Below are 13,404 nucleotides of genomic sequence, written 5' to 3'. Positions count from 1 at the left end.
CAACAGTTGTTATTACGCTTTTATTTTGAAGTAATTTCTGAAGTCTCGTTGTGCTGCTCTCGCGTGAGTTCAACTGTTAAACATAGCGGGCAGCAGATAACATGGACGTTGTGTTACGATGAAGATTTCCCGCTGGCTAACGCAGACCGGATGCGAGCGATTTAAGTATAACTCTGAAGACTGAAAGACTTCCCTTTCCTTGTAGCATGCAGCCAACGAGGTATTTGTTTTGTTCATTCGCATTTTACTTTGGTAAATGATATTCCACATGCTGTGCATGGTATTGTTTATGTTAAGCTAACATCGTTTTTATAATTTTGTCAATGTTGTCTTATTAGTTTTCACGGTGGATTTGGAGCGATGACTTCAATAAACCAGTAGCAAGAAAACCACTTGTGTTTGCCTGTGCTTGGAGGGAATTACAGTGAAAACTCGAACTGTTCATCGACGCGAGTGGGCATAAGAGTGACGATGCGGCGAGTTCAAAGGATCAACGGACTTCTAACTAGCCGCGCACGGACGGAGCTGGCATAAAAGGACTGACAACGTGCGATGCAAGACACACACACACACATAAGTAAGAAGATACAGCTTTAAAGGGTAACGTTTTCAAGACAAAGCCATAAGTAACTTGGACACTAATAAGTCAAGAGTGGTCTAAGAAGAGAGCCTTTGTAAAGGTTTGCCAAAGAAGTTTTACTGTTATAGCTGTTGTGTGGGTGGTACATGTTTTACTTATATGCATATGTCAGTTAATCAAAGCTTGCCATTACAGCCACATTAAGGTGCTGAAGTTAAAGGGTAAATTTGTTTTCTCAGTGAATTTCAATTGCATTATTGAAATAAGTGAAGGCTATTTTGCCATTTGATATTGAAGTTATTCAAGTGTTATAGAGTGTACCTTGAAGGTAATAATCAAAGTTGAATTAAGGTATTTTTGCACATTTCCAATTCTTTAAGTGCTTAAGTTTTGAACTAATAACATTTTATCTGTTTCAACTTTAAAGTTTCTACATTTAAGTAACATTAACATTTGATCAAGGGTTACCAAATGGGTCAATTTAATACAGTGATTGAGAATGTCAGAGCCAAATGAAGCTACAATTGAGGTAAAGGACAGTGTTAGGGATAGTGCAAATTCTCAGGACCTGCCTGAAGACTGCCAAGTGGCCGCTGAAGTCCAAAAGGAAATTCAGCAACCCAGACGAAGTCAAAGAACCAGAACTTTAACAGAGAAGGGTAAAGAAATGCAAGCCAAACAAATCAAAGGGCTTCAACAAAGGTTTAACTACATTTATGATAAATGGAGAGTACAAGTTAAATCTTCCAAGAAACCATTGACACAATCCACAGATCCTTTATCTGATGATTTGCTTAATGATATCATCGGTGACGTCACAAGTCTCTCTATTGATGTCCAGCGTGTTTATGATGAACTACGCAAAGTCTCAGTTCCAGACCCTGACGTGCGTCGAAGAGTGGATCTGTGTGTGGAGATTTCTAAGTTCATTGTATCCAGAGCCTCAAGTCGACTGGATGGAAATATTCCAGAAAAAGAAGAGCAAGATTGGCCTGAAGCAGGGTCTCTCTTCGACTCAAGCACCTGTAAATCAAGCTCTGTCACTTCTATCTTAAAGGGCACCTCAGAGCATTCAAGCAGTTCCTCTATAAAACGACAAGAAGCTGCTGCTGCTGCCGCTGCAAGCCAAGCTGTTCTGAAAGTGTTACAAGAACAAGAAAGAGAGCAAGCAGAACTAAATCGCCTAGAAGCAGAAGCTAAAAGGAAGATAGCTGACCAAGAGGCAGCAGCCGTTCGGCGTTGTTTAGAGCGAGAAGAGGAAGACGTGAAACGAAGAATACACAGAGAGGAAGAGGAAGCTAAAATTAAAGCTCTAGTGGAAGATGAGCATGCAGTTCTTCAAAGGACTCTAGAGGAAAAACGGAGAAAGATACAGGCGTTTGGAGAAATGAAAGGTCTCAATCAGCGCAAGCAAGAATCAGGTGATGATCAGTCAGATCACAGAACAGAAATGCTACTACAGCATGAGACAACAGCAGATAATCAAGAACCGCGCTTACAATCCTCTGCCCCTGCATTTGCCTTCTTTACACAGCAATGACCACTTCCTCAAATGAAAGTACAGCAGAGCTTGTTAAGGTGCTATCAGGTGCTTTAAGTGCGAACAGGATTCCAATTCCTGAACCTTCAGTATTCAGTGGGGATCCACTGAGATACAATGACTGGAGGCTTTCTTTTGAAACACTGATTGACCAGAAAAGTATTCAAGATAAGGAGAAGATATACTACCTCCGTAGATACGTAAGTGGACAAGCTAAGCAAGCAATTGAAGGCTACTTCCTACTCGGAACCGAATCTGCCTATGTTGCAGCATGGGAGATTTTGGAGGAGCGATACGGGAACCCATTTACAATTGCAAAATCATACAGAGACAAGCTCCAAATGTGGCCGAAGATGGGACCTAAGGACAGCTTTGAGCTCAGAGAGTTTGCTGATTTTCTTCGTAGTTGTGAGGCTGCCATGGTTCACATCAAGGCACTGGAAGTTTTGAATGACTGCAATGAAAACAGGAAAATCCTTTCAAAGTTACCGGATTGGCTAACAGCAAGATGGAACCGGATAGTTATCGAAGTACAAGAAGAGACTAACCAATTCCCATCTTTTAGCCAATTTGTGAAATTTCTGACAAAGGAAGCAAAAATAGCATGCAACCCTGTCACATCATTGCAGTCACTGAAACAAGGAGAAGCTGAAAACCCAAAATCCCCAAAACACATCAAGCTTAGAGCAAAGACACTGACCACAAGCTCAAATGAAAGGATTGTCATAACATGCTTTTCTGCAACAAGACTGGGCATACTTTGCACAAATGCAGGGAGTTCATGGAGAAGACGATTTCAGACAATCAAATTTGTTCAAGCTGAAAGGCTATGCTTTGGTTGTCTAAGTCTGGTCCACCACTCAAAGAGCTGCAACAGCAGGAATGTTTGTAACGTGTGCCACAACGGCATCCTACCTGTTTGCATGAGGAGCGGCCAAAGGTGAACAAAGACCATCATATGTCAAGCAAAATCTGAGTCAAGAAAATCCAGCACAAATCAAGAAAGGTACAAAAAGGGACCTCACTCAACACAACATGCAGAAACAACCACAGCTGCTATTTCAAACAGAGTAATACTTATCAAGCAACATGCAACAGCTGCAATAATCCCGTCTGGCTTTCATCCACACTTCAGCCAGCACAAGAAGTCCTTGTATGCTCTGTTGATTCTCAAAGTGACACAACTTTTGTTCTAAGTGAAATCGCTGAAGCCTTGGAAGCAAACAAAGAACAAGTCAAGCTCAGCTCTCTACAATGCCTCAAGAACCACAGTAGTAAGCCTCAAAGAGTAATGACCTACAAGTGAGAGGCTTTTACTCCAGTAATAAGTCTCCTTACCATCAGTCTACACACGTGAATTTATTCCAGCCAACAGAACTCACATACCAACAGTGAAACCGCAAGGGCATGTCCCATTTAAGCACCTTCAAGAAGATATTGCACCTCTACAGATGCGGAAGTAGGTCTGCTCATTGGGTACAATTGTTCACAAGCCTTACTGCCAAGGGAAGTTGTGTCTGGGAAGAAAATCAACCTTATGCACAACGTACAGACCTCGGATGGAGTATTGTTGGCCACGGGAATCCCTGTGTAGACTACGGTGATGCCATTGGGATCAGCCATCGCATAGTTGTGAGACAAGTGACACCAGGCGTGAAGTCTTCTGTCAACCTCAAAACTAAAGTACACTATGTGAGCCGTACCAAAGTAAAAGAACTTACTCCGTCAGACATCATTAGAGTCCTTGAATCAGACTTCTCAGAAAAAGCTGGTGAAGATAATCCTGTGTCTCAAGAAGATCTCAAGTTCCTATCAAAGTTAAGAGAAAGCATAACGCAAAAAGACAATGGTCACTATGAAATGCCATTACCGTTCAAAAAGGAAAGACCACCATTACCTAACAATAAGAGATGCGCAATACAGCGCCTGAACTGTCTTGAAAGGAGACTAAGGAAAGATCAGCGGTACTACCAAGACTACGTAAACTTTATGGATGATATGATTTCACGTGGCGATGCTGAGAAGGTCCTTAACGAAGAAATTGACAACAATCCTGCTTGGTACATTCCACATCATGGAGTTTACCATCCACAGAAACCAGCAAAGATCCGCGTAGTATTTGACTGCTCTGCCAAGTTTCAAGAGACATCGCTTAATGACCATTTGCTCACTGGGCCTGACCTGACAAATACCTTGGTGGGTGTCTTGTGCCGCTTCCGAAAGGGTTCTGTTGCAGTCATGTGCGATGTCGAAAGAATGTTCCACCAGTTTCATGTAAAAAGGGAGGATCAAGATTATTTAAGATTCTTATGGTGGGAGAACGGCAACTTGGAAACTACACCATCAGTCTACAGAATGAAGGTTCACTTGTTCGGAGCAGCCTCGTCTCCAGGCTGTGCCAACTTCGGCCTAAAACACATGGCAGAAAAGGGGCGAGGTCAGTTCAGTGAAGATGCCATACGCTTCATTCAACGAAATTTCTACGTAGACGATGGTCTAATAAGTGTTCAAACTGAGAAGGAAGCCATCCAACTGTCAAGAATCAAGAGAGCTTTGCACACCTGCAATTAACTGCATAAGTTTGTTTCTAACAGTGGGAACGTGATGGCAACTATCCCAAAGAATGTGCTACAATCAAAGATCTAGACATGGCTTTGAGTTTACCACATATGGAGAGACTCTTGGCGTAGAGTGGTGCATCACACTCATTCAAATTCAGAGTTCAAGTAAAACCCAATCCACTAACAAGAAGAGGTGTACTTTCTACTGTAGCCTCTGTGTACGACCCCCTGGGGTTCATGGCACCTTCATCCTTTAGGGAAGAAACTCCAGCAAATGTGTAGAGAGAGATTGGCTGGTGATAGGAACTTCCAGAAAACCTAAGCCCTCAGTGGAGTCCTGGATCAGAGACTTCCCAATCTGGCTGAAATGCAAATCAAAAGATCCTTCTTGCCTGCAAAGTTTGGCAAGGTCAAAAGATATGAGCTTCACCATTTCGCCGATGCGAGTGTGTCCGGATACGGTGAATGTACTTACCTGAGAGCTATTAACCAGTCTGACGAAGTCCATTGCTGTCTGGTAATGGCAAAGGCAAGAGTTTCACCAACGAAAATCACAACCATACCGAGACTTGAACTCTCAGCAGCAGTTGTTGCAGTTCGAACCAGTGATATGCTCCGAAAAGAACTAGAAATCCAAGACCTACTAGAGTTCTTTTGGACAGACTCCACAGTTGTTCTCGGCTACATAAACAACGACGCCAGAAGGTTTCAAGTGTTTGTAGCCAACCGTATACAGAGAATAAAGTCAAGTACAAAGCCAGAGCAATGGCATTATGTTGCGTCTGAAGACAATCCGGCAGATCATGCCTCTCGAGGTTTGACTGCAAGCAACTCAAGACCTCAAACTGTTCACAGGACCGATTTTTCGTGGCAAGAGAAACTACCTGACAGAGAACGCAAGTTGGGTGAAGTAAAAGATGATGATCCTGAACTCAACAAGGGTCTTGTGTGCAACACAAAGGCAAAGAAGACAGATAACTATTGGATCGTCTACTGAAATTCTCTGATTGGTCAAGGGGAGTAAAAGCAGTTGCCAGATTGCAACGCCATGTCAAAGAATACAAAGGTGTAAAGCAAAAACAAAGGAAGAACAAGCTTAGAAGAAAGGAAAGAAGCTGAAACTTTCATCATTAAGCTAGTTCAAGGAAGCATTCTCAGATGAGATAAGGACTTGAAACTAAACAAGTAGTTGCCAAATGTAAGACAGGAAGCTACACAAGTTAAGTCCATTTTTGGACGAAGAGGTATCCTTAGAGTGGGAGGGCGCCTAAGCCAAGCCACGTTACACCCACGACTGACATCCGGCAATACCCCAAAGAACAGCCACGTATCAGCTTTGCTTATCAAGCACTTTCACGAAAGAGTACAACACAGGACGTGGAATGACAATAAATGAACTGCGATCTAATGGATGGTGGATCCGGGATGCAGCAGTGCATTTCATCACACATATTCAAATGTGTCAAGTGCAGAAGTACAGACAAAGTACTGAGGAACAAAGAATGGGTGACTTCCAAAGGAGAGAACAGAACAAGTCCACCTTTCACTTACATGGCATAGACTGCTTTGGTCCACTCTATGTTAAGAAGAGGAAAGACTTTAAAAGATATGGTCTCTTACTTACTTGTGTGTTCAAGGCCATACACATAGAGATGATTGTGACATGACAACTGACGCGCTTTATCAATTCTCTAAGAGCATTCATTGCCATAAGAGAAATGTTCGTCAACTAAGATGTGACCAAGGAACCAATTTTATTGGTGCAAGGAGAGAGTTTTGCAGAACTCATGAAAGGAATGGATCAAGAAAGAGTGAAGGCTCTAGGATGTGAATTTCTTATGAACCCTCCAGCAGCAAGTCACATGGGTGGTGTTGGGAGAGGCAAATAAGATCCATAAGAAGTGTTCTTACTGCTATTCTCGACCAGTCGCACAAAGGCTTGACAACACCTCTCTTAGGACATTCTTGTATGAAGTTATGGCCATCATTAACAGCAACCACTCACTGCTGAACATTTGAATGACCCATCCGGACCTGAACCTTTAACTCCAAACCTATCCTACAATGAAGTCCACAATCATTCTGCCCCACCACCTGGCAAATTTGTCAGAGAGGATCTTTATCTTCACAAAAGGTGCGTCGAGTGCATGTATTGGCAAATGAGTTTTGGACCGATGGAAGAAAGATATCTGTTGAACTTACAGTCAAGAAAGTGGGCACAAAAACAGAAGGAACTCAAAGGTCAATGACATTGTACTCCTACAGATGATCTGGCACCACGCAATGAATGGAAGCTGGCCAGAATCGCAGAAGTTTATCCAGGTTCAGATGTAGGGTGAAACTGAATTATTGCTTAGTGACACCAAATTAGGCAAAGGGGGGAAACTCACAACTAAACAACGTTCCTTGAAAGACCTATACAGAAAGTTGTTACTCTGCTTGAGGCAGATTAAGGTGTAAGTTTGAAATGTTGTAAATTCCATTTTAATGGTTAGAAACAGGAAATGTTTCATAAAAGTAAGTGTTGCAACAAATATTGTTTAAAGAAATCCCACGTTAAGATTGGTGTGTATTTGTGGGGAGTGTAACTGTTAGAATTACATTTTGCAACTCTTAATCTCCCTTTTTTCTGTTTAAGCACAGTTTGTTATTACGCTTTTATTTTGAAGTATTTCTGAAGTCTCGTTGTGCTGCTCTCGCGTGAGTTCAACTGTAAACACTAGCGGGCAGCAGATAACATGGACGTGTGTGTTACGATGAAGATTCACGCTGGCTAACGCAGACCTGGATGCGAGCGATTTAAGTATAACTCTGAAGACTGAAAGACTTCCCTTTCCTTGTAGCATGCAGCCACGAGGTATTTGTTTGTTCATTCGCCATTTTACTTGTAAGATATTCCCATGCTGTGCCATGGTCAATAAACCAGTAGCAAGAAAACCACTTGTGTTTGCCTGTGCTTGGAGGGAATTACATTGACTATTGGTGCTTTGACAAAATACTACAATTTAGAGTTTTGATAAATAACCACCAATATTGTGGATACAATGACCAAAGCTTAATTTATGGTTGCCGTGGTGTTCCGGACGTGATCTGCGTGCGCCACAAATCTGAATTTTTGTAACTAGACGCCCACTGCGCTTTCACCTTAACACAGTCGGCCGGGAAAAACATCTGTACAAACATCTGTAAGAGTATTCATGTACAGACCACAGGGGTTCAAACGTGTTGAAATGTGTGGTCAGATCTCATCCATCAGCCTCTTACATTGATGTCGATATAATGTCGACATTTTGCCCAGCCCTACTTAAAAGACCAAAATAAGAAATAACAGCAAACAAGAACTTACTTTAAAACATTTTTTTATTCATTTTTTTTAGTTTTGAATACACAATTTTGGATCTCTCACTTGAAGACTCTTTGGGCATCCAGTGCCGGATTCAACAGCACACTCTGTTCACCTTCACGGTTCCGCTCTTCCTCTACCTGTCGTAGGTACATGTACGGTGAAAAAACCCTGGCCGATGCTCGTTCTGAATGTCCTGAAAAGATGAAAGTACGTAGATGCAGAGGGTGGAGAACTTGTACGAGGGAGACAGACCTCACCTCTTACGTTCCTCAGCCACAAGGAAGTCAAATAAATACACACACTTTATTTAGTGCTCCCCACAGAGCAGTGGGCACATGTTCCCCTGTTGACAAGGTTCACAACTGGTGTCTGTATTTGCATGTTTTTAATACTATTGTAATTGTAGGAGATATGATCAGATTGCACTGAAGAGCAAAGAATTCTGTACACAAAGTTGTCCAATATTAAAAAATACATTAAATTAATTTTTCCAAATAAATATTGGTCCATTTTCGTTAGTATGTCAAGTACATTTTCCTGAGTCACTTCCAGAACCACCATAGATTTTTCTTTTTTCTACGAGTATGCTCCTTTCAGTCTTCCTTTTACCCATCCTTAGATTTTCTCTCCATTCTTACTGGAGGCAAAATAACTTTTTCATGCTACACTTACTTCAACCATCCACTTATGAGATCATCCCTCACATGACTTGCTCTCTCATCCATGCCAAGACATACATAGTAAACAGATTTTGCTCACTGCACCAGTGCAGCATAATCCAAGACATGAGTCCATGTTTCATGATGCAATCACACACCTACACAATGTTACAGTCAGATATACAGACAGCATCAACTGCAGCTGCTCCCATATTTACTGTAATTGACCTGAATGCACGTCTGTGCCGTGAAGTGACAATCTATGTATGAGCAAAGTGTCTGCTTTGTTGACATGACAAACCCTAGAATAAAATGTGTACAAATGTTTCACTCGCATGCTGACAGAAATTTGTATAATAACAGTCTTACAGCCAAAAGATTTTTGAAAATACAAATGTGTTTATGGAAGCTTTTTTTGTGAAGTTTCACAGTATCAACGTGGTTCTTGTCCTGGCTCGCTCAACAGTCACTGCACTGTGTCGCATCAGAGTCTCCAGCAGTTTGCAGTGGCTTTGTGCTACGGAGCTCTCTGGCGCGCGCACACACACACACACACACACACACACACACACACACACACACACACACCACACCAACACACACACACACACACACACACACACACACACACACACACACACACACACACACACACACACACACACACACACACACACACACACACACACCACACCACACCCACACACACCACCACACACACACACACACACACACACACACTCACGCACGCACACACAAACGCACAAACAAAGTACCCTTACACAAGGAACCACAATCGCAAAAATCCTTTGCGTTCATCCTCACCATCACTTATACCAGTCTATTATTGCTTTCGTAAACCAATATTGTCATACAAGATCAAGTGAAGGAAAAGGGAAATGTATCGTCCGTCTCGTCCCAGGGAAGCAGTCCTGACTTGCAGCCCAGATAACAATTACTGATGTGTAATTTCCAAAATGTCTCGACAGGACTAGACTAGGACTAGGATTATCCTTAAATGTGATGTAAGGCAGCAGAAGACGAACAGATGGGCTTTCCCGTCTTCAGACGTGTGTCTACATACAAAAAGTACTGCTTCCCTGTTTGACTTTTAAGTCCTTGTTAGTCTATACGTTAGAGACAGCGTTGTTGGTATCTCTCGCCTGACGGATGCCGTAGAGCCACTTGATGACTCGCGCGTTCCTCTCGATGACGGAGATGCCGTAGGGGACCCGTTCGTTGGCTCTGGCGGGCTCGCCATCGGCATCCTCGTCCTCCCTTGCCTGGGCAGCCTCGTCCCCGCACTCCGAGCTGGGCGTGCTTACGCTGCGGAGCTTGGAGATGGACACAATGTCTGAGTTGGCTCTTGTGAAACGCTCCACTCCACCCATGCCCTCCACCTCCCCCGGGTCCAGCCCACAGTAGTTGAAGAAGCGCTCCAGGTCGGCTGTGGCGCGCGAGTACCGGTCGCTCAGATCCGACTTGGAGCGATGCAAGGACGGGTGCTTACGGGCAGAGCCCTTGGAGCTGGCGTTCGATATCCGGGTGAAAGCGGGGGAGGCTGGCGGGATCATGCCAGCTCGGATCAACATGGGACTAGGTGGGAGGTAGACTGGAGGGGAGGGCAGGGTTTGCAAGGGGGTCATGAGCTGGGGGTGGGCTTGGGATTTGTTCTTAGTGGGTGGAGGAGGAGGTGGAGGTGGGACCAGGGGGTGTGCGACTTGGCCCTGGGCAGTCTGTCTGGGCCTGAGTTGCGGCTGAAGTAGGGCCCTGTGAGGCTTCCTAATGTCAGCCTGAGGCCGAACGTCCACCCGGCGCACTGTCACTGAGTTGGGGGAGCTGTAGGGCGCTGGAACCCCTATCCGGGGTACTCGTGCTGGAACAGGGGGTGGGCGGCGGGTGGGTTCCGCTGCAGGGATCCGGAGGTTGTTGTTGAGTGGAGAGGAAGTGCAGGAGGAGGTGGACGAGGAGTTGATGGTGCCGTGATTCAAAGGTTTGAGGTTGTTGAGGAGTTGGTTGCTCCTCTCTTGTTCCGCTGACAGGCTGCTGCCGATGCTCTTAGCTCCTGATGAAGGAGATGAGGAGGAGGGGGAGGTGGAGGAAGAGGACTGGGAACAGGGCATTGGTCCATCACATACATCATTGATAAGATTATTCAGAATATCCAAGTTAAGAGCAGGTCCCCTTCTTCCTCCTGGTCCATCTCTCCCTCCTCCGTTCTCCACATCAGCTGGGCAGCGGGGAACTTTGCGGGCTGGAGGCGTGCTGATCTGGCACTGGAGCATCATCCCCGGAGGAACGAGGGGCTTGCGGATGATTGGTGGTTTGATGGGGGCCTGGCGGGTGAGGGCCACCTGCTGGCTCTTCACGTACTTGGCCTTGTCGGCCTCCAGGCGTTCTACAGCGCTCAGTTTACGGGCCCCGGGCTCAGCCTGGCGACGGAAGTAGTCTGGCCCCTTGTGAAGGATCCTGAAGGGCATGGAGGAGGTGAAGGGAGCCCCGGCCAGACGGCCGTCTGACGGCCGCAGGGTCTCCACCGGCATCCTGGACGAGCTGACAAAGAGAAAGAAACAATTACTCACAGTCGAAACGTTTTTTAGTTGAATTTTGTAAAAAGGAAAGACACACAAAGAATAAAGAGAAGCTTTGGGGGGAGGGGGTGTTACATGTATGTTCCCAGTTGAACTCTGTTACATCTTAACATGCTGCTCATGTGAAAGTGTGTTACTGCTGTTGTAAAAAAAAAAAAAAACACATTTGACCACAAAAAAGAAAAATGAAGAGAATAACAAGAAAATTATACACCATTTATCATGTTAAAAAGTAAAAGAGTGATTTCTAGCAACAATAAGGAGATGTAAGTTAGACTGAAGACGAAAAGAAAAAGTGACAGAGGGAGAAGTGGGTGAGTCAACAAACATCCATTTAGAGCTCCCGCATGTCCTCTCTAGGCTTAAGAAAATAGCTCTTTTGTACCCTCTTTATCTCCCACTCTCCCCCCCGCTTCCTCCCTCGCACCCTTACTCCCAGAGCCGCCTTTAACTTCCTTACCAGTCGCTGTGCTGCTGCTCTCACTTCTCCTTTGCTTCCTCCTTTCTTCTCCGTCGCCCCTCTTGCTCTTTTATCCTTCCTTTCCGCTGAGTCTCAGTCAAAGACTACTTGTGGGACAGGGTCAGTCGGGGTCAAATTCCACATCAGGCCCGACCAGACCACATCTATTAGCTCAGTGGTGACCCAAAAAGGGGGTCTGGCTGCAGATCGGGGTCACCGGTCAGCACAGCTGACAGGAGGTCTTTATCCAAAATGCAGGTCTGGTAGATAAGCCAGAGATGATACCGGCAACACACTGGCCTTTAAGATCCCCTTCAAGATCTCTGTCCAACTCGTCTGTCAAGCCTGTCCGCCTGTCCAGTTTTGATGTGACACAAAAAGCCGTCCAGGAGCTCAGCTGGAGAGCCCCAAAGTCCTGGAGAAGGTAAAAAAAAAAAAGAGACGGAATTCAAAGTCAGATAATAGTAGCGCTCTCAGTTTCCTATCCGCCTCTCTATAACAAAAAGCATCCGCACGCACTGGTAGACACACACACACACACACACACTCTCTCTCTCTCTCACACACACACGGCTGACAGACGGGGACTCTCTTTAACACTGAAGTGGAGCAGACGGGACAGGCTTTAATACAGAGTCTAGCTCCTCCCAGTCGGCCAATCCCACGTCAGGCCGGGAGCCTCAGTGGGGCACAGGGGTGGGGTGGGAGGCGGGAGGCGTGCTCCAATTGGTCCACCCCGAAAGGGATTTTGACCAATCAAACCCCTCCCCCCTCTGAGCACAACAAAACACTGAGCCGGGTTTTCATTCAAATGAAAATTCTTTGAAAGGGAGAAAGGGGGGAGAGAAAGAGAGAGGACAACGGGCAAAACAGCTGCAATCTTTTACGTTGACTTGCATCAAGCTCAGCGGGGTGTTATGAAAACATTGTGAAAAACACTGAAAGCCCACACAACTGTTCTTCTTGTTCAGCTCTTTGTTTTCATCAGCGCAGAAGCAGAGACAAGTGTGGACGGTGTGAACAACAGAGACACAGCAAACAATAGATCATTGCCTGATTCCATGTCTAATTGTGATTCCATTTGTATTTGAACTATTCAGCCGGAGCTTGTAGTGCTATGGTTTTAATCTTTACAGTGTCTTAACACTGGCCTAACAGTTGTAGTTTTAACAAAGACAGGCAGTGAACCCAATAGGGGTGGGGATCACCAGAGGCCTCATGACATCATCCCGATACTTATGTCGCAATCCAACATTAGTGCGATTTTAAACATATTGCAACATTCTGCAATTTATTACCTTTTTTCCAACTTCAAATGTTTCTCAATTTCAAATGATGTCCTCAAAAGGAAACTTTGTCAACCTGTTTTATCTAAAAAAGACACATTTCTCTGTTTGTTCATCTCACTTCAATTGTATTGTTGCAAAAATGCAGACAAACTGACCAACATATATATAATAATAGAACGATACTTGGCGTCTGTGTATCGAAACAGTATTGCTATGCTGTATCGATCCCCCCCCACCCCTAGAACCCAATTACTTCTTTATTGTTTCTGGGTACCGTATTTGGAGTTAAAAGCACTGCCGTGTTCATGTATTTCTCCTTGTTTCTCAAAGCTCTAATTTCCCTGATAAACAATTCTTTCCATCCCATTCCACCCCCCC

At 44.6% G+C, this 13,404-nt stretch overlaps 1 protein-coding gene and 1 long non-coding RNA gene across 2 annotated transcripts in view; both read right to left on the bottom strand.

Moving 5' to 3' along the window:
* Positions 1-8,023: 8,023 nt before the first annotated feature.
* wu:fa11c10 (protein FAM110A) lies at positions 8,024-12,336 on the bottom strand (the record flags this gene model as incomplete). Its single annotated transcript, XM_032521054.1, is given in 2 exon segments — positions 8,024-11,239; positions 11,738-12,336. A coding segment is annotated over 1 exon segment (1,416 nt). The 3' UTR covers positions 8,024-9,813.
* LOC116692617 (uncharacterized) overlaps positions 8,024-13,404 on the bottom strand; it is a 27,306-nt gene continuing 21,925 nt past the window's right edge. Inside the window, exon 3 of the long non-coding RNA XR_004332737.1 lies at positions 8,024-9,677. This is a non-coding gene — a long non-coding RNA (uncharacterized LOC116692617). The remainder of the gene's footprint in view (positions 9,678-13,404) is intronic.

The sequence above is a fragment of the Etheostoma spectabile genome, chromosome 7 (assembly GCF_008692095.1).
Source record: "Etheostoma spectabile isolate EspeVRDwgs_2016 chromosome 7, UIUC_Espe_1.0, whole genome shotgun sequence".
Lineage (NCBI taxonomy): Eukaryota > Metazoa > Chordata > Actinopteri > Perciformes > Percidae > Etheostoma > Etheostoma spectabile.
The sequence above is the reverse complement of the archived record's forward strand: the minus strand, read 5'-3'. Positions and strand labels throughout refer to the sequence as shown.